The 22595-nt window shown below is 54.8% G+C and overlaps 8 protein-coding genes across 8 annotated transcripts; 5 read left to right on the top strand and 3 right to left on the bottom strand.

The window, feature by feature from the left end:
• Nucleotide 1: 1 nt before the first annotated feature.
• BU25DRAFT_412877 (ubiquinone biosynthesis protein COQ9) lies at nucleotides 2-1170 on the top strand (the record flags this gene model as incomplete). The annotated part of the gene is made up of 2 exons (XM_033706899.1): nucleotides 2-611; nucleotides 672-1170. Coding segments are annotated over exons 1-2 (632 nt in total), but the record flags the coding sequence as incomplete, so codon positions are not given.
• Nucleotides 1171-1246: 76 nt separating this feature from the next.
• Nucleotides 1247-3254, bottom strand: BU25DRAFT_441545 (uncharacterized protein; the record flags this gene model as incomplete). The annotated part of the gene is made up of 5 exons (XM_033709235.1): nucleotides 3061-3254; nucleotides 2283-2706; nucleotides 1732-2229; nucleotides 1573-1679; nucleotides 1247-1501 (listed from the first exon to the last, which is right to left on the bottom strand). Exons 1-5 carry the CDS (start codon nucleotides 3076-3078, stop codon nucleotides 1247-1249), a joined length of 1302 nt encoding a protein of 433 aa, XP_033559254.1. The 5' UTR covers nucleotides 3079-3254.
• Nucleotides 3255-4177: 923 nt separating this feature from the next.
• On the top strand, nucleotides 4178-8724 carry BU25DRAFT_423501 (uncharacterized protein; the record flags this gene model as incomplete). The annotated part of the gene is made up of 4 exons (XM_033708221.1): nucleotides 4178-4180; nucleotides 4420-4581; nucleotides 4662-4937; nucleotides 5659-8724. The coding sequence occupies 4 exons, from the start codon at nucleotides 4178-4180 to the stop codon at nucleotides 8722-8724; spliced, it is 3507 nt and encodes a 1168-aa protein (XP_033559253.1).
• A 299-nt stretch (nucleotides 8725-9023) lies between these two features.
• BU25DRAFT_412873 (DWNN-domain-containing protein) lies at nucleotides 9024-11008 on the top strand. Its single transcript, XM_033706898.1, has one exon. The coding sequence runs from the start codon at nucleotides 9141-9143 to the stop codon at nucleotides 10812-10814; it is 1674 nt and encodes a 557-aa protein (XP_033559252.1). The 5' UTR covers nucleotides 9024-9140; the 3' UTR covers nucleotides 10815-11008.
• Nucleotides 11009-11420: 412 nt separating this feature from the next.
• On the top strand, nucleotides 11421-12198 carry BU25DRAFT_122344 (uncharacterized protein). The gene has a single exon (XM_033700443.1). The coding sequence runs from the start codon at nucleotides 11545-11547 to the stop codon at nucleotides 12025-12027; it is 483 nt and encodes a 160-aa protein (XP_033559251.1). The 5' UTR covers nucleotides 11421-11544; the 3' UTR covers nucleotides 12028-12198.
• Nucleotides 12199-12444: 246 nt separating this feature from the next.
• Nucleotides 12445-13644, top strand: BU25DRAFT_460546 (glycoside hydrolase family 64 protein; the record flags this gene model as incomplete). Its single annotated transcript, XM_033710360.1, has 1 exon — nucleotides 12445-13644. The coding sequence occupies one exon, from the start codon at nucleotides 12445-12447 to the stop codon at nucleotides 13642-13644; it is 1200 nt and encodes a 399-aa protein (XP_033559250.1).
• Nucleotides 13645-15202: 1558 nt separating this feature from the next.
• Nucleotides 15203-19345, bottom strand: BU25DRAFT_372630 (uncharacterized protein). The gene is made up of 3 exons (XM_033704013.1): nucleotides 18484-19345; nucleotides 15716-18422; nucleotides 15203-15653 (listed from the first exon to the last, which is right to left on the bottom strand). The coding sequence occupies exons 1-3, from the start codon at nucleotides 19204-19206 to the stop codon at nucleotides 15466-15468; spliced, it is 3618 nt and encodes a 1205-aa protein (XP_033559249.1). The 5' UTR covers nucleotides 19207-19345; the 3' UTR covers nucleotides 15203-15465.
• A 1252-nt stretch (nucleotides 19346-20597) lies between these two features.
• BU25DRAFT_493061 (uncharacterized protein) lies at nucleotides 20598-22443 on the bottom strand (the record flags this gene model as incomplete). The annotated part of the gene is made up of 4 exons (XM_033711691.1): nucleotides 22075-22443; nucleotides 21797-22027; nucleotides 21126-21740; nucleotides 20598-21074 (listed from the first exon to the last, which is right to left on the bottom strand). Exons 1-4 carry the CDS (start codon nucleotides 22267-22269, stop codon nucleotides 20598-20600), a joined length of 1518 nt encoding a protein of 505 aa, XP_033559248.1. The 5' UTR covers nucleotides 22270-22443.
• Between the last annotated feature and the right edge of the window lie 152 nt (nucleotides 22444-22595).

Genomic DNA, 22595 nt, shown 5'->3' with positions numbered 1-22595 from the left:
CCTGCGATCATCGTCTCAAGAACAGCAAAGCGGCGTCGCTTGTAGCACAAAGATCTCCATTATGGATCCTGACATCTCTCAATCGCAGTGAACCCTTGTCTTGGCGTAGATGTCCGGAAGTTAGATCATCACTCCACATCGGAGCCACTTCGATCGGAACTTCATCCACAGCCACAATGCCTGCAACAACACGAATACCGTCCACGCTGCTCGGTGCAGTCCGTGCCAGCACATCAAGAGTAACGCCTCCCATCAGACAAAGATGCGCATACCACTCTTACGACTACGCACAACCGCCTCCATTCCCTCCTGCTGAGACCAAAATCCTATCGTCGGCATATGCACACGTACCCAACCATGGCTTCACAGTTGATGCGCTGAAGCTCGGGGCTAGGGATGCTGGGTACCTGGACGCTTCAACGAATCTCTTTCCTAGAGGTGTCTTCGATTTGATCAACTACCACCTCGTCACACAGCGATTGGCGCTGAAAGACTCCGTGCAGTTCCCAGAGGAGAAAGATGGAAAAAAGCTAGGCGTAGGAAGCAAAGTCAGGTCCTTGACTCTGGCGCGATTACGAGCAAACGAGCCAGTTTTGCATCGGTGGCAGGAGGTACATTTTCCAAAGCCCAAAGATGCGTCGTGTATGAACACATACTAACGGTATGACAAGGCACTAGCCATAATGGCACAGCCAACCTACATCCCGCCTTCGCTGCACGAACTCGCCGCGCTTGCCGACGAAATCTGGTTTCTCGCCGGCGATCAGAGCGTCGACACAAGCTGGTACACCAAGCGTGCGACTCTGTCCACCATCTACTCCACCACCGAAGTCTTTATGACGCAAGACACGTCAAAGAACTTTGTTGAGACAGAGCAGTTTTTGGATAACAGGCTGCAGGATTTGCAGACGGTTGGAGGGTTCATGGGGAAGCTGGGCGAGTGGGTGAATTACACGGGGCATAGTACGATTAATGTGCTTCGAAGTAAAGGGGTGAGGATATGAGGAGATTCAAGGAAAATCGTGCGAGGACGGTGTCAAGGCGATCGCCGTGGCGTTCGGACTTACTGTATACGATCGGAAAAAAGGTGTACAATATAACGGTGGGGTATACATGGTAAAATTCCAAGCCACACATAACCGTACACAAATCGATACACTGTTTACCACACCCATGCTTACCCAGAGAATCCGCAGTCTTAACAATCCGCTGGGCTCGCTAGCGGTTCCAACAAACGTTCTCTATCTCATTCACGCTCCGGACCACCATTCGAGGCTATTCCCCACTCCATCCTAAGCGCATCAACAATCCACTCCGTTCGCCATGAATGCGTCTCTTCAAAGACTCTCAACATCCGGATCACCTCCTGCCGCTCTGCGGGATTTGGCAGCAGAGGACCCCATATGAAAACCGTATGGCAGAGGACAATTAGCAACTGTACGTTCTGCATCGACGACTTGCACGCCGAGCATATAGCGCGTGCGTGCTGCAGGATCTTGCACTGAGAAGTACAAGTCAGTTTGACAAGAAGTGCGCTATTCAAGAGATGAGTGTGAAGGAGGGGGAACGTACGTCTGAGACGGAGAGCTTGTGAGGAACCCACCGGATGGGGAATCTCGAGTCTGGTTTGTATCGCAGAAGTAGGATGCATGAGAAGTGGTGGAAGACGTATGAAAGTACTTCCCAACACCAATCAGTGTCTTGCATGGTATAGAGGTAGGAGCAGCTCACCGTGCCAGTCCGCCGTAAACCAGATATCCGGAAACACATGCCCATCGTCCGCTGGTCCGCTTCCGATTGGATCGAACACATGCGGCCTGCTGTTCCGCCAGGCCTGATTCCTATCCCACAGCTCCTGCCACTGCGCCTCCTTCCTCACGGTCTCGCTCTGCGGGTATTGCGCTTTGAACCCGGAGAAGCAAAAGTTAGCCACACAAGCAGTGATCCACAGCATCTGATTCGCCCAGGCTGTCTCTATTCTTAACCACGCCAGCGAATGCGTGTCGCGCATGCAATCTGGCGTGGGAGAGAGCTGTAGTGAGAAGTCAATGTCGAGAGACTCCTGGTTGATGGTAGCGTTGTACAGACTCTGCCGTACGTAAAGCCAGAAGGCGGCGTCGCGCAGGGACGTCGCTGAGGGGTCAGCAAAGGGTGCGCTCATCGAGGCACGCAGGATGCTTGAAGTTCCTTTCAGGTGGTGTTTGTCGCGCGGACACGTACGGGATGGGGCTGGGAAAATGGTAAGCATGGGCATTCAACAACTACACATGGAGGAGGCGCACTGATTAGCTGGTCAGCAAAATGCAACAACAACACAGCCGCCAGTAACATCTCATCGTAGCTGGCAGGGCTCTCATTGAGACGGTTGATAAGCAGCGCGACGCAGCGCTCGTATGCCGCCTCAGCGACAACGTCTTCCCTGCGATGGCGCGCAGCGAAGCATAGCACGGCGTTCACGAGGATAGGACATGTTCTAGCCTTCTCTGACACAACTAGCGTGAATATACGCGCTGCGTTGGTGCAGTCTAGCCAGCGACCCAGGTGCCGTATGAAGTGGTGGAAGAGCTGCGCCTCATCGCGTGTGAGATTCATAGGCATATGTAGTGGCGAGTATTCTGTCGGGAGTTTCACCGTCGTAGACGCGGTACGCTCGTCCAGTGGCACTGGTGGTGATGGTGTCGATATCGGTAATATTCGAGCGCCGGACTGAGGTATGGTGAATCAAACGTGGAGTGAGCTATAGAATGCATAATTACAGTGACTGTTGTGTTCGAGTTGTATATCTATCAACCTGGTGAGAACAAGATGTAATGAGATCGTCACGGACAACTGTTCCGAACCAATCGCATCCGAGCTTTGCGAATGTTTATACAGAACCCACGAAGCAAGTTATCCACTTTGAAAATAACAAAAAAAGACGTTGTTAGCACAAAGTTAGTCATTCCACGGCACTCGCATGCCTCTAGACAACGTCAGCAGTGTCTTTGCGCAGCAAAGGCGCATGCGCAGTACTTCCGCAACATCTTTACTCGCCATCTCCATAAAGTAGTCCAACATTACCTTCCTCCCCATATGCATGCCCACTCTAAGTCAGCTAAAACTGCACAATGCCTGAGATTAGAGTCGGTAGTCAAAGCAGATGTGCCCAAGTCTTGTACCCTTAGAAGTACGCAAAAGACTACAATGCACTGTGCCTACAGTATACAACTGTCACGTATTTGCTAAATCTCCTCAACCTCCGTCAGGAAGGCAAACTGAGGGCAGCGCGCGTGAGCACATTCGCAAGACTAAGTAAATTGAGGCAGGTCAATTGGATAGAACAGTGTAGTCTCCAAATATATGGTAACGGATCTAAAAGTCGGTACGAACCTTGCTAAAGCTCGCGGTGTCAAGATCAGACGTATCAACAATCACATCAGATCTGGATCACATCCTTATCGATAGGTGATCAGACTTCTCTGCTGTATGTGCCCTCGTTCACAGACCACAGTATGGTCTGTTTGCCACCAATCACTAGATCAAGTATGCTTGATTTGATTGTTGACAAGTCTAGTCAAGATATGGAGTATTGCTAGTGTGGATATCAGAGGAAACGAGATGCACGGCAAGATGGGAAGTTGATAACGGAGGCTGTTGGAATTGCAGGCTTGCGGACAATGCCATGTATAAATAGCAGAGTGCGGGTCTTGTGCTTTAGGAAGCTCCAAAGGTGGACTTGGTACGCAGAGCACGATGGCTTCAAGCAACGGCGGCCCAGAACCGCCGTGGGATTGCAAGAAGCGTAGCAGAAGAATTTGTCTGCTTTCATGGTTTGTACAGCGGCTCTATTAGTCTAAGTGCGAAAGCCTCCAGAATGCTGTGTTGATTGCTGTGAACCTACCACGGTGTCTTGGGAGGGGTATGCTGTTAATAGATTACATGTGTGCGGACTCATTGACCAGTGCACTTATGCTTGCCCTGCTTGAAGACGTTTGCTGAGGATTGAAGACTCACAGTCGCCACTCAGTCTGCTGTGAGAATCTGGAGCATGTTGCAGACACCCTGCAACGACGGGGGACATCGGCTAGGATTTGGAAGAAGCTCGCGATCTTCAGTGCTGGCAGCCTTGTTGTATAGATCGCAGCATGCAACTAGGTCTGGACTGCGCAGTGTGAAGAGACCCCGTTTGCAGAATACAATGGTAAGTTGCCACTCATCCTGCTGCGCGAGTCTGGACAAAGATAGAAGCTGGCGCTCATCTATGCTGCGTGGGCGTGAAGATCGGAGCATAGCTGGGTGTGAGCATCTCTGCATAAGGAGACATCGCTGAATAACGAGGCTGTTACCGCCACTCACGCGCCACATACACACCACACAGCATTTGGCGACGAACGCAGTGTTTCCAGATGCAGGGGGCGGCCTCACGAACACGGAAGGTAGCGACTGACAACAGCCGCGGCGCGATTAGATACAAAGTACGAGAGTGCCGGCAATCGGAACCCCTGCATCGAAGCTGTGCCCAACATCGCAGTTGTACGCTCGCCACGTGGTTTCTGCCACACAGCACCGACTGGAGCGGTTGCGGCATCCAGAATCAAATGGGTGCGCTGTTCTTGATATCTTCGATGGTCGATCAGGAGAAAACTAGGGTGGAACGTTCGGCTGTCCTTGAAAAGCTCCAGCTGCTGCAGGTCATCACCGATGGCACGGCTCAGAGGCCCAATCGACGTGCGCTCGGTGTCGAGGTCCGAATATGCGTCAGGGTCTCCTCACACGGAGGGCATCAGACCGAAAGTGGAGTGTCCACCGCTGTCCCATCAGTCGAGTGCAGCAGGATCGAGGGTCAGCACACGAGCTTCCTCCAGCCACTGGGAGATGATGTTGCAAAGCTGAAGAGGGCAATGACATCAACTCTGCGTACGAGCCCTGGAGGACAGTTGGGCCCGGGTGTCGAATCCGTGTGTTCGATCTCGATCTGCAGGCCTCGACCGTTTGCACACAGCATCACCGGTTCGTGCCGCGGCGAAACGTCAAGCTCCTGTGCGCCTTGCGGTCTTGTACGCCCGTGGAAACGTCTGGAGCCGGGGCTGACAGTTTCCATCTGAACGGCGCTTGTCCAGAATGCCAGGGCACTGTGGCAGCGGCGCAGGGACACGAATGCCTGCCACAGCAGATCAGTTCGAGCCCTGACGGCTGGCGGGTGCAGCTGGAGGGCTCCTCGGGCGGTTGATGTCTCGCAGACTAGGGATCGATGCGTGAGAGTTCAATCGGGGGGTGCAGGCCAGAACATTTGCGATGGTTGCCGCATCGGGCGATTTCCTGTGTTTGAGAAGCGGCTCAATCGTCGATGCAGGCGAGGCTAGCCGATCCCCAGGCATGTTCTTGGCGAGGGCTGCAGGGGTGTTCCGATCTCACTGCCAGCATCCATCAACCTCAAGATCGTGCTGACTATGGCGAACTACTCGCGATGATGCCCCATATGGTTGCCGCTCAGGCGTCGTTTCGGCTGTCTTCTCCGAATAACTATACACTCGACGCTTTCCCACACGCCCGCCTGCATTCCGCACTCAGCACCGCACCCGCCGAAACCGACTGCGCAAACTTCTCTCCCGCGGACCTGAACACATACGATCGTGACCGAGCCAGCACCTATGGACGTTGCGCACACCCTGCACTCAGAGCCCACGTCCCGCCCCAGCAGCCGCAGAGCTCCGCGACATGAACGAGCGCCCGGGCACCGTTCCTGGTCCTGCGCCCGCAACACATCCCCGCCGTCCGCCAGCACACAAGTCTGTCTCACTGCGACACAGCCCGTCCGCCAAACCCCGGCGTGCTGCCTCCAACGTCGCTGTTGGCCGCCAGTCGACCACGCTGAGCACCTCGCCCAATGCCCCCGCCAGCGACAAGGCCAACCCGCCCTCGAGCATTTCGCCGCGCCTGCAGCTGAACAACCACAGCTCGGGAGAGAGCAGCGACGCCGCAGGTTGGTTTGAGAGGACCAACAACGATGCGAGCCACGACGCTTCCTTTTTCGACAACGACCCGCCCTTCCTGCTCCACAACTCGTCCTCCTCTGAGCGCACGCCACCAGACGGCCAGGGCTTGGGCATGCCTTCGCTGCCGTACCGTTCCAACCTGATGAACCTCGGCACCGATGGCAGCAGCACCGAGGACTTCCGCGGTGTTATCGACGATCTCACTATTGCAAACAAGAAGCTAAAGCAAAGGCTGAGGAAATACGAGAAGGTGTACGACGCCCACCTGCAAGAGGAGAAGCTGTTCGAGGTACGCTTCCACGGCCTGCCAGACCACAAGAAGAAGGAACTCGAGGAGACACTACGCAAGTTTGCTGCCAGCCTCGACGACTGCAGCGAACGTCCAGACATCTCGTATGCTCCCGCGCTGAACAAGGAGGTCACTGCCTCCTCGACATCTCGTTTCGCCGAATCTGGTTACGTCTCCATGTCTGCCTCTGGTCAGAACTCATCGACCCCGTCCTACGGCGCCTCAAACCAGAACACCGACAATCGAAGGATGACCAAGTCGGCGTACAACCGTCAACAGCAGAGCATCCACTCTTACCTCCACGACATCCCTCAAGGCCTGCTGCCTCGGGAGAATGCGCCAATGTCGGACAAGGCGAGAAAGAAGATGGTGGTGCGACGCTTGGAGCAGATCTTCGCCGGCAAACGCTCAGCGGCTGGAAGTCACCCCCAACCCATGCAGCAAGAGGAGGTTGCCCAGTCTGCAGCTACTGCCGACCGACATGAGAGGGAAGCAACTGGTCGAGGTCTCCGACCGGAGGGGCAGCGTACAGCTCTCATCATGCCCGAAGTAGCTGATACTGAAGGAGAAGAAGGCGGGTCTACCTTGCACATACCCGCACAGCAGCGCGTGAACGAGCAAGACTTTGCAGCTTCCGGTTCCGGCTCTCCTGATCAACGACCTACACGACCACTGGATTTGGACCCCTTCCGTGCTCAGGTCCCTGTTGCGAACATGGAATACTTCCGACATCTTGGTTTCTCGCCACCAGACATGACCACCAGTACAGAATCGCAAGAAGGACATGGCTGGATTTACCTCAACCTCCTCATCAACATGGCTCAGCTGCATACCCTCAATGTCACGCCTGACAACGTGAAGGATGCCCTCGCTGAGTACAGCACCAAGCTGGAATTGTCAAGCGATGGGCGCAAGATTCGATGGAAGGGAGGACATGACTTCAGTAAGAACAGCAGTGATGGTTCGCCCGAACAACTTGGTCTCAACTCGCCGTATCAGGCAGTGGCTGCGCAAAAGTCGCCCCAGAAGAGCTCCAAGACTGGTAACAGCACGAGTAATGAGAGCCGGTATGGAGGTTCAGAGCATCGCAGCCGTAAGGTCGCTCCTATCAGACAAGAGACGGAGACGAACAAATTCGCGTACAAGCCATTGTTCTACCGCAGAGAGAGCTCAGAAGAAGATTTGGCTTTCTACGATCCAACCGAGTCTACGAGCTCCCTTTTCCAGCCTCAGCAGCGCGGCGACTCCTCGGGATTGGGTAGTTCTGCCATGCAGAGCAACATGTCAGGCAAGAGGCGTGATGACGGACCAATGATCTTTTACAACAAAGCCAACTTCTGCACCGACCTTACGGGTGACCGAGCGGGAGCTTCCCTGACTCTGCCGGAGAACTATGAGACCATCACAAACCATCCTCTTGGTGCACAGCTCAACACAGAAACCAGCCACGGATCCGAGTTCTGGGAGCCCAGGGGTCCACTGAAAGACACGGCCATGGACGTAGACTCGAAGAACGGTACTCGAACGCCATCTATTCTCGAAACTCTTGGGTTCTCTCCTGCAGGTCTACAGAACCATACTGGTACCGAAAGCCCAGACGTCATGGACTTCGAGGCTTCGGGTTTGGGAGGTGTACAGCCGGATGACAACTTTTCCATCCGCGTACAACGTTCGCAGATCACAGCAGCACTCACGGAGATCCAAGCCACCCGCAGGTCAAGCTTGTACCCTTCGAAGATCCAAGCAATCTTGGGTGAGGAAGCGACGTCTCTAGATGCAAGGCGGCGTTCGACAACCCCCAAGAACACGATCAAGGAGGAGGTGGTTTCTGCGGTTCGTCAAGATATGCCGAGCTCCGTCCTGCCACCTCCATCCTTCTTCCCGTTCGACTCCGACTCTTCTGGTGAGGTTTCGGATGACGAAGAATCATCAGATGGCGGCTCTGATACCGGAGATGGTCCATCCACTGCTTTGCAGCTGCTCAACATTGCTCCTCCTGGTGCCAGAGTCGGCAGCGACCAGACCAAAGTCTCCTCAGAGGAGTCTGAATACTCCGAGGACGACGACGACGATGATGATGATGATGATGATGATGATGATGATGATGACAGCATCGATCTTCTGGCCACTGCTCGTCAACAAGATCCGGACACAGTGCGCGCATTCGAGCGCGAGTACGACGCTGCGGTTGCTGCAGACCGTGTAGCAGAGGAGGTTGTTGCTGGTAGCTCAGCAGCTACTGCAGGCGGTGGTAGTGGCTTTAACAGTCCTGCAAGCAAAGCCGGCGGCCTTGCCAGACAGGGAAGCAGTCGCAAGAGCACTCGTAACGCTCAAAGCACAAACAGCGAGGCAAGTCTCTCGCCGCGGGGCAAGAACTTGAAGCGCGCAAGGACCAGCGAGTCCATTACTACAGTAAGAAAGGATAGTCCCAAGGCACCAAAGAGTCAAAGGACTGAGTAGATTAGCCTTTTAGGGCTTTGTTGTATTGCATGGAAGCGTTCTTCGATGGTTTATTAGCATTGAACGGCGTTGGATTGGACGCAGATACCCCCCTGTTTTGTATAAGCAAGAGTCCAATAATTGAATAAAGCTATTACCAGGACATTGTTCTCGAAAATGATTCGTGAAGTTCTGTTCCGTGGGTTGAACGAGCCCTTCTCAAATCAGAGCCGCGGCTGACATATCGGCACGTGACTGCGCTAGAACTGAACCGTGGTTCCCTGCAGGCGGCCCGCTTGTCTTCACAGCCCCGGTGATTCCTTCTCTCCACCACTCCCTCACCCCGACACCCCACGCAAACACACACAACCTCGCCACAACTACCAGATACACCTCCACCCTCGCTTGTTCACCGCGACGTATACACAGCCGACAGCATGTCGTCGTCGGTGTTCTACAAGTTCAAGAACTCCAAGGAGCCGGAGCGCTATGCCTTCGACGGCAATGAGATCTCCGTGTTCGAGCTGAAGCGTGCGATCATCGAAGCCTCTGGCATGGCCAAGAGTACCGATCTCAATCTCCACATCTACCACGAAGACGAACCCAGCAAAGAGTATGACGACGACACAACAACGATACCGCGCACAAGCACCGTTATCGCCGTACGGCGGCCGGCAGCTCGTGGGTTCAGCAAGATCGCACGCTACGTCTCGGGCAAGCCCCCAGTACGTGCCATCAAGAAGGACGCAGCCCCGGTCGTGGCACCTCGTCCTAGTGGCGCAACCGAAACAGATGCGGAAGCCGCCTTCTTGGCAGAGTCTGCACAGGTCTGGGACGCACAGAAGGAATCGCTGTCACACGCAAAACCGGTCTACAACAAGAAGAAGCCCGTCAACGTCCCCAACTACGACCCACCGTCTGGCTACGTTTGTCGGCGGTGTGGTGTGAAGGGGCACTGGATCCAACAGTGTCCCGAGAACGACAACCCCGACTTCAAGCCAGTGCACTGCCCGAAGCGCACGACCGGAATCCCCAAATCTTTCCTCAAGGTCGTCGACAAGTCTGAGGTGGATGAAGACGCCAAGGGTGTGATGCTGAACGCCGATGGAGAGTATGTACAGGTCATGACGGACACAAAGACCTGGGAGAAGTTCCAAGAGAAGACACAAGCCACAAAGGCGCAGGCCGCCAACGCAGATGCAGCAAGCAAGGAGGTTCGCGAGCGTGGCCTTGAGTGCCCACTCGACAACAGGATGTTTGTGCAGCCCGTTAAGACAGCGTGCTGTGAGAGGACCTACTGCAACGATTGTATTGAGTCATCGCTAGCAGACAATGATCTTATTTGCCCCAATTGCGGAGAGGAGACGCTGATCGAATTCACACCTGACAAGGAAATGGAGGCCCGCATTCGCGACTTCGAGGCCGAAAAGGCAAAGGAAAAGGCAGAGGCGAAGGCGGAGAAGGAAGCAGCGGCAAAGCAGGAATTGGAGGCAGCAGAAGCAGCAGCAGCAAAAGCAGCAACTGAATCGGAAAATGCGAGTGCAAGCAATGTACCACACAATGAAACACCTGTTGATCCCTCCTCTGAGAAATCAAAGTCAGAGGAACCAACGTCTGATTCTGAGTCGAAAAAACGAAAGTCTCCTCCAACAGAGATCCAGCCACCAACCGCACCCAAGGCGATGCGTCAGCAACAGCAACCACCCCAGAACACTATGGAACAGGACTTCATCGCGCAGATGGAGGCGCTGAAGAACATGCCCATGAACATGCAGTCCATGCCGAACATGAACATGAACATGATGGGTAATAACGGCATGATGATGCCGGGCATGACCATGCCGTTCAACCCTGGCATGCAGAATATGATGCCTGGTATGATGAACAACAACATGATGCCGGGCATGATGGGCATGAACATGCAGAATGGTTTTAATCCTAACTTGCCTAACATGCAGATGATGGGCAACGGCAATATGAATGGAGGAGGGTTCGGGTTTAATGGTCAGAATGGAAATGGGCAGTTCAACGATGCGTATGATCGCCAGCCGGTCAATCCAAACAGGCAGAGGGGGAGGAAGCCTAGGGCGCCGGATTACAGGTATCTCTGAGCCTGAGACTGGACGGAGATGGGAGGTGGATTTGGTTTCATGAGGCTGAGAAGGCGTTCTTCTTTCATGTATTATCCTTTTAACGCATGTGGCTGGGTGGTCACTTTGGGTGGAGTTCTGTCCTTTATGGGGGTTTGAAGCACGGTATGTGCGCGCTTCGCGGCGTCGAAGTTGAAATCAATGAAACTATCAAATTCATTTCGAAACTCCTGAGTGTGGGTGACATAGGGCACGTTCATCCATACAGCGACCACAAACCATGCATCCTGACAGTATCCATGGTTGACAGATACACTCAGGAGACGTCCTGCATGAGTCGACAGAATCATCAACAACATTAGCACCGAGTAAGTGAGTTACACAGAACGTCGTAGTACCAGGATCACGTGGTCGCACAAAGCTACAAGCGAAATGCCATTCTTTCCTCTTCAGTCGACCTCCTCTCCTCTCTGATAACCTTCAACAACAGCCACCATGTCTAGATTACAACACGCACGGCCCTTGAGTCTCTCACTGCATGACTGTCTCAGTGGCTGCGATATACTCTTTCGACTTGGCTCACCTCACGAGCTTGGTTCGACAAATCGTGAGCATCCAGCAGAGCATGCGCCAGCCTCTGCATGATACTCACATACCACTTACTGTATTATCTCCAGCCGATTATGTCGTCGACATCCCAGCCTCAAAATCATAAGGCCACGTTGTCTCGTCCGTCAAGTTGAGCCGACTGATGTTGAAATCATCACGACCCAGGATAAGCCTTCAGCCTGCTGACATTCAGCTAGACCTCAAGGATGGTAATGGCTTCGACACTTTCCACTCCTGTAACATCACACGACGCTTTGTTTACACCCTTACATGGCTGGCGCGCAGACGGCAGATGAAGAGGTGCCGACTTCAAAATGCCATGAGACACAGGCTGTGGCGCTCGGCTTGGATCAGTCCAGCTAGCTTGTTGCGGTTTTTTCTGAGTCTTGTTGTAAGGTCATTGCTTCTGCACAGGCTCACCTGTCAACCGTTTTCCTTTTCCAAGCCTTCAGCTCCGTCATCGTTTCCACAAGGGATCCCTGTGTTGAACTCCGGTCCATCAACTGAAGGCCTCCGGACCTTGCTTTCCAACAATCCTATCTCGACTTTCACTCAACTCGTCCTCATACTTGGCATCTCTCGCATTGTTATGGTAACACCACCTGCACGACGCGCGTGGTTCTGAAACATGGGGTCTTCGGCGCGAACCGACAGAAATGGTGCCTGAATGCAGGGGTTGATTGGCTGCGTGTTCGAAATGACCTCAACGCCACCACCATTCATTTAACACTCGCAATGCCGATCCCGCAACCGGTTTACACCCCATCGCGTTCGTGACATCAGCTGCACTTCACGAAAGTAGCATTTATGAAGTTGGAGCTTGGGGAGGTGTCCGGTAATTGATATAAAATGTCCGTTAAGAAGTCGTCATGGTTTCTTATCCACTGTCCTTGATTCTGTCCGTCTTACTGTCATATTGCACATACTAGCATCGCACTGTTTCATAGCCTCATCTTTTTCTGGCATTATGAAGTCTTTAAAGAGAGCGTTCGCCAAGCTCAGGGCGAAGTCAACCAAGAAGACAACTACTCAGACACCCGCAATGGCATCGACAGCTTATGCACCTCCAGCTCCCGCAGCAGTAGAACGGAAGCAGCAACAGGTTTTGGCAGCCGATACTAGTGGCACATTGCAGCTCGCTCTCCAGAACAGGACTAACTCGAGCAACGTGTTTGCTTACATCACTGGGCTATCCATTGTCGACGGGAACAGGCCCATCTTCATTCAGGCCGACGGCAGGACCGTCTATTCCCCTCCATCACCTGAACATCCACTAGCCAACGTCGCAGCAGACGTTGCTATCCCCCTCGGCGCTCCAGGCAATACCGTGACCGCAACAATCCCCAAGATAGCCGGAGGTCGTATCTGGTTTGTAATCGACGCACGCCTAACATTCTTCGTAAACCCCGGCCCCAACATCGTCAATCCCAGCGTCACGAACCCATCTGATCCCAACTACAACCTGAACTGGACCTTTGCCGAGTTCACATACAACGACCAGCAACTCTTCGCAAATATCTCCTACGTCGACTTCATCAGCATCCCCGTTGCCCTCTCCCTTACTACAGCCTCCAGCGGCACCCTCAGCGTCCCAGGCATGGGCACTGACGGCTTCCAGCGCGTGGTCGATGAGATGCGCGCACAGACGCAGCGTGACGGGAAGCCGTGGGATCAGCTGATCTTCAGCATCAACGGGGTGCCGCTGCGCGTGCTCAATCCGACAAATCTGCTGGCCGAGAACGGGAACGCGTGGAGTAACTACTGGGACGGCTATGTGAGCGCGGTGTGGGAGAAGTACCGCAACGAAGACCTGACTATCAACACCCAAGCGGCCGCGGGTAATATCACGGGACGGGTGGTGGGGAATGAATTGCAACTCGGCGCCGCTGGCTCCTTTTCGCCGCCCAGCTCAGCAGATATCTTCACATGCTCCACCGGCCCATTCCAGACAGGTCAGAATCTGGCGCGCGACGGCGTTATTCCACGATTGGCGGCCGCATTCAACAGGTCTCAGTTGCTAAATACGCCGGGCAACCAATTCCCGAATGGTGGGAATCCGAGCGTGTACTACCAAGACGTGACGACGAATCATTATAGTCGGGCGGTGCATGCGGTGCAGAGAGATGGGAGGGGGTATGCATTTCCTTACGATGATGTTGTGCCGGATGGTGGACAAGACGTTGCGGGGACGCTGCATGCGGAGGATCCGCAGGTTTTCACTATTGCGGTTGGAGGGAACTAGCTGAGAGGTGAGTGGGAGTGGGGAAGTCGAGCATATGTACCCCTTCTAGTTTTCTTTTTTTGGCAGACGAAAGGGCAAATTGCACGCGGAGGTGTACATAGATCTCATCTAATATAATGGACCATTGCATTCTTGATTAGCCACTACAGCCATCTTCCTTGACGCCCTTGATGTCTTTCAGCTCAGTAGCACCGCCCCCTAGAGCACTGCTGCCCCGTACACCGTCCTCGGAATTCATACCAGCCATCGCCGTCTTTGCATTCGAAATAACTCTCCTTGCAGTTCCTGAGGCATTCGCATCCGGTGTAGTTGCAGAGTTCGCAGCCACTGGCGTGTGTGTCGCGGCAGTATTGCAGCGTGAGTTGGTAGAGATCGTATCCTGGCGGCTTTCGTCAGCGCCAAATCGACTATTCTTGTAGCGAAGGGGGGGGGGGGAAGAGTTGTCCTCTTGAGACGGAAGAAGGGGATTAGGATGGGGTGAGGTGGAGAATAGGCATGATTTACCCATGTTTGCGATTTCGGAAAAACAGTATATACCGCCTTTCCAGCACTTCTCGTATTGGACTGTCATGTTTGAAGGTTCCAAGGCAAGCTGGTCCATCGAAGGTGCCGAATCATGAGTAGGCGCGGCGAGACTCGTTGAGAGAACTGCCAGGAAGGCAAAGGGCTTCAATGATGTAGAGAAGCGCATGGTGAGGAACCCCCCAATGCTCGCTGGACTAAACTGATGTTGATGAAGTGCTGGAGCGAGGCAGCCCGGCGATCGTCCACGTTTATATGTATCTCACCTAACCGGGACTTGGAATCCAACGAGCACTCTGGAATAAGTCAGCCTTGTGCGGACACATGCACTATCGGGCATGCAACCACCCGTTGTCAGGTTCTGATGCGGCAATCGCACGAATCCACGGCGGCCTGTACCCTCGCTGAACGCGGTTGCACTGAAGTGTCAAACACGTCAGGTACGACGAGGCGAACTGATGTTGAACAAACATTGTAGACGCGCATGATCTAAAGGACAGTGATCAGTGAGAAAGCATGTCCAACCATGGAGGTATGTGGGGTCGAGAAGTGACTGGTGTTGTTTCCAGTGTTCTGCCAGTTAATTGAATAGGGTCCCTGGCGGTCGTACCAAGTTCAGTATTGAGGTTGTTCGCAGCCTGTACGCTATCATTCTCGACTTAATGACTATCAGAGAATGCAGGTTGGCGTGCCTTTGAGCCAGTGACATCTTCGTAGAACTAAAGTGTGTTCAGTGAAACGATGCGTGGCGCCCTGCACAATAGATGCTGATGCACGAGTCGTTGTGCTGGCCGTGCTGCACGTGTTGTGTTCTCTAGTAGGCAACTGCCTCGGGGGGCTAGAGCTGAATTTGTTTCTGCGAATGAGTGGTGACTGCAAGTCAGGCAGGCAGGTGCAATAGATGGACCGCAATCGTGGAAACGACATGTACGTGGGAAAGTACACCTGGCGGCTGACCAGGAAGTAATGACTAGATAGACTGGTTCCACAGGAGTAAATGCCTTGCTTGATAGGAATAAAACTAGCTAAGACATATCTCTCTTTCCATCTCTTATCATCGGGGATATCTCAAACGAACGGTGCGAAGACTTGTGAAGAAAATAAACCGCGTGACTTCGTACAACACCACCGAACACCAATAAACACCTCTTGTATGCCAATGCAGGCCCCCCAAGTGCACATGCACAACATTTGCGAAGTAAGCAAACCATGATCCCCTCATCACCCCCATCCCATCTAGACCATCTTGTCATGATATTGAAATTCCGGAGCGCCTCTTGGAGCACAATAACCGCGTGCTCATACCAGCACCCACTCGCTCCCCCTCTTGATGAACTTATCAAGCATCATCGTAACATCCGTCAGCACAAAGCGACAAATGTAAAACCCGAAGAACTCAGCGGCGTGGCGTGAAGACAGCTCAAGCCCGACGTGTGTGAGCGACGAGTGCTTGAGGCCGGGGTCTTCGACTTGGCGGGCGATTTGGTCTGTCCCATCATATTAGTTGATGTTCAGTAGTTTAAGTGAGGCGGTGAAAGGGGAGACTTACCGAGAACTTGAGCCGAATCGAACAACCGCGCCAAACTGCTCATGTAGCCCGAGTTCGGGCCCTCGAATGTCAGGCCCGACGTGTCTCGCTTCACGAAACGGATGGATGGCAGGCTGGTCATGGGCAGCGTCGTCATGTTCAATGAGTCCTTTGGAACATCACCGTTGCTGATCTTCGGACCGGCCATACCAGCCAGGTTCACGCCTGAGTTCTTGCTCCTCAGCTTGCGCCACGAAGTGAGGTAGCTCTTTCCCTGCGCCACAGCACGGCTCGTGCTGTTATCCTGCGAGCTGTGCATATTCCTCATACCCTCTCCGCCAGCCGTGCCGTCACCGACAGAAGTCGCATCTTTGAAAAGCGTCGACACGCTCTGCACGCCGACCTCGTTTCCAAGCTTCTTCGCAAGCTGTGCTTGGACCTGGTCAAGCACGACTTCAAAAGCTTGCATCTCCTCGAGAACAGCATCTGCGTCGAGTGTGTCCATGGACGCCATTTTCTGCAGCGCTGCGGTGAGGAGATCGCAGTTGGCGATCTTGTCTTCGACATTCTTGATCTTGACGCCCTTCACCCGCCAGATATCGCGCGGGACGAAGAGTTTGGTCGACAAATATCCGCCACGAGGATGCACAATAGTCTGGTAGAAGCAACGCATCAACCAAAACGGTCGTAGGAGGTACGTATCCGGGCATGGCTCTAAGGGTATCGGGGCATTTGCTACGGCTGGGCTTGGTGAGCCTGGCGAGAACGGCGAATGGATGTCGCTCTCGAACAGATGCATTCCTCCACTTGGCAGTCCATCGACGTTGAACGCGGGAAGACTGGGTGTAGGAAGTGGCGCTATGTTTGCGATACTCGGCTTGCGACCCGTGAGAGAAAACGTCGTACTTAGTGGTGTGCCGATTGAGGCATCCGAGCCGTCTGGGCTTGATATGGAGAGCGTTCTCTGCTTCAAACTCAATGACGATTTGTTCTTCCTGATGCCGAGGGCTGATGGCTTGGACTTTGGTGAGCCCGGTGCAAGACCCGATTCGTTCGAGATGGCATGGCTCAAGGCGGGCGTAGCAGGCGATATTGTTGCAGTCGTGTCAGCCGGACTATGAAGTGCAGGCAGTGGTGATGGAGCAGCAAGGCCTGTCTGTTGAGGCACTTGTGGCAGAGCTGGTGTTTTGAAAGTCAGATCTAGACTGGGTTGCGTGCTGCTGAACAGCATTGCAGCTGCAGACTTGGGCATCAGCGGGGCATCGAGGGGTGAGTTCTTCGCGGGCACCGAAGGTTTCTCCGTATGCGGCGGCGCAGCTACCGTCGGTAGGGATGTTTCGATTTTCAACGTTTTAGCGTTCTGTCCAGATAATCTCCGACTCCTCACAGAAGCAGCCTCTTTGGTTGCGGTAGTGGGTCGTGGCGTGGCCTCTGGATCGATGGGTTGTGCAGGTTGAAGTTCTGGGACCGAAGGTAGTGCACCTGGTGGAGGTGGAGGTGGAAGAGCTGGCAATGCACCAGAAGGAGCAGGCACCGGGGGAGGCGAGTGTAACGGCAGTGGTTTGGAGGCTGGCGGCTGCATGACCTCTGCCACTGTTGAGAGTGAAGTTCCTCCGGTAGTCCTGTGCGAGGACACTGAGCTGTTATAAGCGGAAAAGCCACTTGAGTCTGACTGCCGTGGCAACGAAGACTTCGTCTGTAGATCGAAATCGAACCCATCAAGCATGTACTCTCTGGTCATCTCGTCCAGCAGACGCTCCTCCTCTTCAGCCTCGTCATTGAGCATCAGCTCAGCGCTCTCCCGAACATGAGGTAATGTCTCATTCTGAAGCTGAGTCTCTTTGACTCGATATTTGGCTGCCGCAATAGCTTCTTCCCGCTCGGCTTCCCGTACCCTCTCCTTCGCCAGCTCAGTACTCCTCATTCTCGTCGAACCAAGTTCGTCCGGTGCTATACTCTCATCGTCAAACGGTTCGAAACCATCATAGTAGGCAGCCTCGACTGCGGCATCGAGGGCAGCATCGAACTCGGCTTCCGTCGCCCCGCTTGCATTCCTAATGTGCTTTCGACCGACTCCACCAGGGGACAGCGAGTGTACGGAAGACGAGCACGAAGATCCTCCAGACTCATCGATGGTGTCCAGCCACGAAGTCGACTCATTACTATGAGCGCGCTGGTGTCTGGACTGTGCTGGTTGCTGTGGTTGGAGTAACTTCTGCGACTCGAGCGGCTCTTTCGGCAATGTGGCGCTGAACAAAGGTGACTTGGACCGCTTGGGAGATAAAGGTGGAGGCATGTACGACCGGTCCATGGGTGATTCAAGCGGTAGGGTGGATCCTGCTAACCGCCCGGGCGGCGGCTGTAGGTGGAATTGCGAAGTCTGCATGTTTCTCTGGACATCACGAATAGCTGTGCTAATTACGGACTCGCGTTGACCTGCGAACTCGGGTTTTCGAAGGGGTAATTGGTAGGAAGAAGAAGGGGGCGGTGTTGGGTCTTTGAGGGGCAGATGTTCTGCAGAGCGGTCGTTGACGATTCTTGTCACGGTCGCTGTCTGGATCACGGCAGATTCGTCCTCGTCGTCCTCGTCATCCTCAAGCAGCATTGAGCGCTGCTCGTCGAGCGATTCACCGCTCATCGGCCGCGTGGGCAATGATTTTTCAGTACCGTTTGTATACCCTGGGTCTAGTCGACGGAGCTCCTCGATGCGGTTGGTGTATGTCACGCGCTGGTGGTGTTAGCATATAGAGCCAGCCTCCATTTAGGCGAGACCATCTCAAGCTACTCACAATCGCGTCCAGTTTCCGTCTATCCTCGTCCTGCGAGCTGCGGATCATGACCTGCTGGAGGAGCCTGCATGCGTCCTCGTACGCCTCCATGGCGCCCTCGAAGTTCTGCGCATTGTCGAGCAAGACTGCAGTGTTGGCCTTCTGCAACGCCCTGGATAGCATGGTCTTCTTGTCCTTCTCCCTGCGCTCTCGCGTGCGGGGAGGTGTGTCGTGGTGTGAATCGTCGAACCTCGAGCTGGTGCTCTCGCTCCTGTTGTGGTCCCTGCTTGTGCTCCTGTAGTGGCCCCTACTTTCGCTCCTGCTGTACGTGTCCCTGCTCTCGCTCCTCTGGTGGTCCCTCGAGGCAGATCGGCGGTGTCCCGCACTCGGCGCGCGAGTTTGGACAGTGTCTCGCGTTGATGCAGCGGGGGGTCGGCTTGCAGAGGGGGCTCGTGTAGCGCCAGCGCCGGGGTTGTGCCTTGCGTCCGGCTCCCCAACACCAAGAATGGCGGGCGAGCCCAGGGGCGAGCGTCCAAGGGCCCTGTCGACCTTGCTGCGCGACGGCGGCCGCTGGGCAGCCACAGTCAGGGGCGTCCGGGGCGTCCGGGGCTTCGAGTTGAAGTAGTCGGTGGACTGGACGGAACTGAAGACGCTGGGCGTGAACAAGCCCGCGGTGGAGGGCGAGGGTGCAGTCGATGCGCTGCTGGCCGAATTCGGGTCGTAGACGGTGGCGGACAGGAGCATGGGCGGCAGCGAGGGCAATTGTGGGGGTGGCGCGTTGATGTTGCCATGGAGTGCGGCGAGGGGCCCCGTGCTGCTTGAGCGAGAGGTGCTAAGCTTGCGCGCGGGGGACGCTGTCGTTGCTGTTGACTGCGACCAGCGGTTCACATTGGCGACGTCGTGGTGGGCGGCACTCGAGCGGCGTTGCGGGCGCTGTGAGGCTGTGGAGGAGGACGCGGCGTCGTGGTGGTGGTGGTGGTGGTGGTGGTGGTCTGTAGCGGTGTGGGGGTTCTCCGCGCTGGCATCAACACTGGCGTCGCCCTGCCTCAGCGAGAGCGAGGCCGACCGCTTGACGGTGACGACGGACGACGAGCTGATGGAGCCGGCTCGCGATTGACGGCGAAGGTCGGAGGTCCCCGCGGAGTTGCTGGGCGTGGGCTCTGCAGCGGCGGGCCTGGGTGCGCTCATGCTGGTCGCGGTGAGGCTGCTCAAGTGTCTCAGGCCAAGACGTGAGTAATGCACAGCATCGCGGCCTCGGTGCAGGAACGCGCTGGGCTGCGGCGACGTGGTACAGGCGCTGCGGGTGTTCGATGGGGCGGCCGTCCGTCTGCGGCTGCAATGCTCCCCTCAATGCTGGGACAGAGGAGACGAGGAGCACCGTGTATATGGGGAGGCTGCCAAGCTCCGTCTCGAGACAGTGCCCACAGGAGTTCGCAGCCAGGGGGGGCCCTTCTCAAACAAGAGCAGACTAGACGCACGCCATCGAGCCACCAGACCCCCTGTCGCTGTGGAGCTGCTCGCGATTGTCAAGAGAAGATCCGTACACGACACTCTCTATCTATGTGTCTATCCTTTTTGTGCTGCACAGAAGCCATTGATACTGGCCGCCTTGCTGCATGGAAGCATGCAGCTGTCCCTGACTGAAAGCTCGGATGTCCCTTTCCCCGCCTGCCGAGCGGCCCACGGCTGTCGACCTGCATGTCAGGGTCCAGCGCCATGCAGAAGACCAGAGTCCTGCGGCAAAGTCAAACACACACCTCTTGAATCCTATCTCAGGAGACCTCCTGCACATCCCAATCTGGCTGCCCAGGCTAAAACAGCTGCTACCGTACCTTCACTCACCCTCTAGCGTCGACCCAGCGACACGGTCGTTCTCTCGCCTGCCACTGACATGGCATCTTGGCACGGCTACCTGTTCCGATCGTGGCTTTTCTTTTAGCACTGCTTCTGGCGCATCTACGAAAACGTAGCGCAGAAGCAACGCCAGCACAGACGCAAACGAGAACTCGTGATGGTGGTCTCAATTATCTTCATCATTCGTGTTGATTCTTGACGCTGTCGACGGCGCGCGTTCTACACTTCGTAGTTCTCGTGCTGACCATGTTGTTCAGGCTGCTACAGCTGCAGCTCTGGTCTCACAAATCAACCATGATGTCTTCCTCTTCGATCCCATCGTCCCATGCGGTGTCCATCGCGTCGCCTGATGCACCCTGCCTCTTCTGCTGCCGCTTCAGGTTCTCGATGAACTCCTTGGTCAACGTCAACCGGTAGTCGGCATCCTTAACCTGATCAGCGAGTGCATTTGTTCGCAGCGTCTGCTCGAACAACGCCTGCTGCTGCTGCTTCTCCGACTTGGCGAGTGGCCCTTGTGTGGGGTCGAGGTAGAACCGCAGCACAATCCCTGCCTCGGGTTTATCTGTTTGCTCCAGCCGCGCGTTTAGGTACCCCTCCTCGATGAGCGTTTCGAGATACTGTGCGGTCTCGTCGGCGCTACCACCCACGTTTCTGGCAATGTTTGATACGGGGATTGCCGAGAACGTCCGTGACAGTCGCGAGACGTATGCCCTCATCTGGCTGTCCAGCACTGCTTTGACGAGACCGGTGTTGCCATCCTGGTGGTGTTATCAGCTTTTGTGCGAACAGTCCATGGCACACACGCTTACCTCTGCCCATGTCTGAGCACCCGCATTGATCTGTGCCTTCAGCTTTGGCATGTTGCTAAGGTGTGTGTACGCCTCTGCCACAGCCTCGTACGCCTTGGAGGCAGACCTGACTTGCTTGATCGCTGTTGCGTTGGCCGACCGCGGGATATTCTTAGCTTCCCCAGGCACCAGACAGCTCAGCAGCACCCATTTCTTGTAAGCCTCAAGCATCAGACCGTTGGCTACGTTAGCAGCCGGCATGACCAAAACGTGCTCTAGAAAGTGTCGTGCCTTGGTGAACTGTCGTAGACCGAGATATGCCATAGCTCCGAGGACGTAGTACTCCTGCACGTCTATGATTGTGACCTTGTCTGAATGTCCTGAGAGGCGGTGGATGTACTCTCCACTGCGCGCAACGTCTGCACATGGTACTGAGTACTCAAACCCTTCGCGAACGACAGTGGGGATATGTGAGGGTAGACTGTGGATGTAGTTGTCGAGAATGGGCTCGGCGGCGGCGTATGATCGGGTCTCGAGGCAGAGCCGCATGAAGTCGACGTGTGTGGAGGTGAAGGTGCCTGTCGTAGGGTCGAGGCGGATCATTGCTGATCGTATGGGTGCAATAGCCAGGCCGGGCTGCAACAAAAGTAAGTCTTATGCCTAATGTAAACTGGTGGCGTGCATTGACGTACTGATCCAGCGTTATGCGCAAGCGGTTCAACGTAATCAACCAGCTTCTTCCACTCCTGTCCAGCATACCGCATCTGTACTGGATCGAAGGTCTCCAAGAATAACACGAGCTTGTTCCATAACGCCCCCCCGGGCTGTGCTGAATCTGGCAAGGACTTCTTGTTGACGGCTGCGGCGATGCGGTGGCGGAGGGTGAAGGCGTAGGCTATTGAGTTGACTGCGGGGTTGAGAATCTAATTCTTGTCAGCCTGATCCAGAGCTACTTGGAGGCGTCGCTTACCTCCAGCACATCTTGTGGTGTATCTGCTTCCTTCAGCCAATGTGCTGCTGAGACGTTGTCGAGCTGCTTGACGAATTGCCGAGCTGCTTGATCGTACTTCTGACGCGACTTCAGCTCCTCACCCTCGGGCTGGAACTGCAGTAGCAATGTGGGAAGTTCGACTGTCATAATGCCATGTTTGTGGTCGTCTATCATGGTAAAGGCGGCGGTGTTGTGGGGGAGATGGCGATGTGGGGTGTTTGCCGCCTATTGTTGCTGTGCGCCGTCTTGTTGGATCGTAGAAAGAAAGTGCAGGGAGGGGGCTGTCAGAGGCCTTAGTATCGAAGTCAAATTTGAGTGACTGTGTCCAGAAGTTTTGGCGTGGGGAGACAATCGTCAAGTGGACATGGTCGGAGGTGAGCACACAGTGAAGCTACCGCAAGGCTACCATGGAGCATGGGCCAATACCCCACTATGACGGTAGCCTGTCAACTTGCTATTCACCACTACCAAACAAACTGATCATCGAATTTGAGATGTTC

This window comes from Macroventuria anomochaeta (genome assembly GCF_010093625.1).
Source record: "Macroventuria anomochaeta strain CBS 525.71 unplaced genomic scaffold BU25scaffold_27, whole genome shotgun sequence".
Classification (NCBI taxonomy): Eukaryota; Fungi; Ascomycota; class Dothideomycetes; order Pleosporales; family Didymellaceae; genus Macroventuria; species Macroventuria anomochaeta.
Note: the sequence above shows the minus strand (reverse complement) of the source record. Positions and strands in the feature narration are given on the sequence as shown.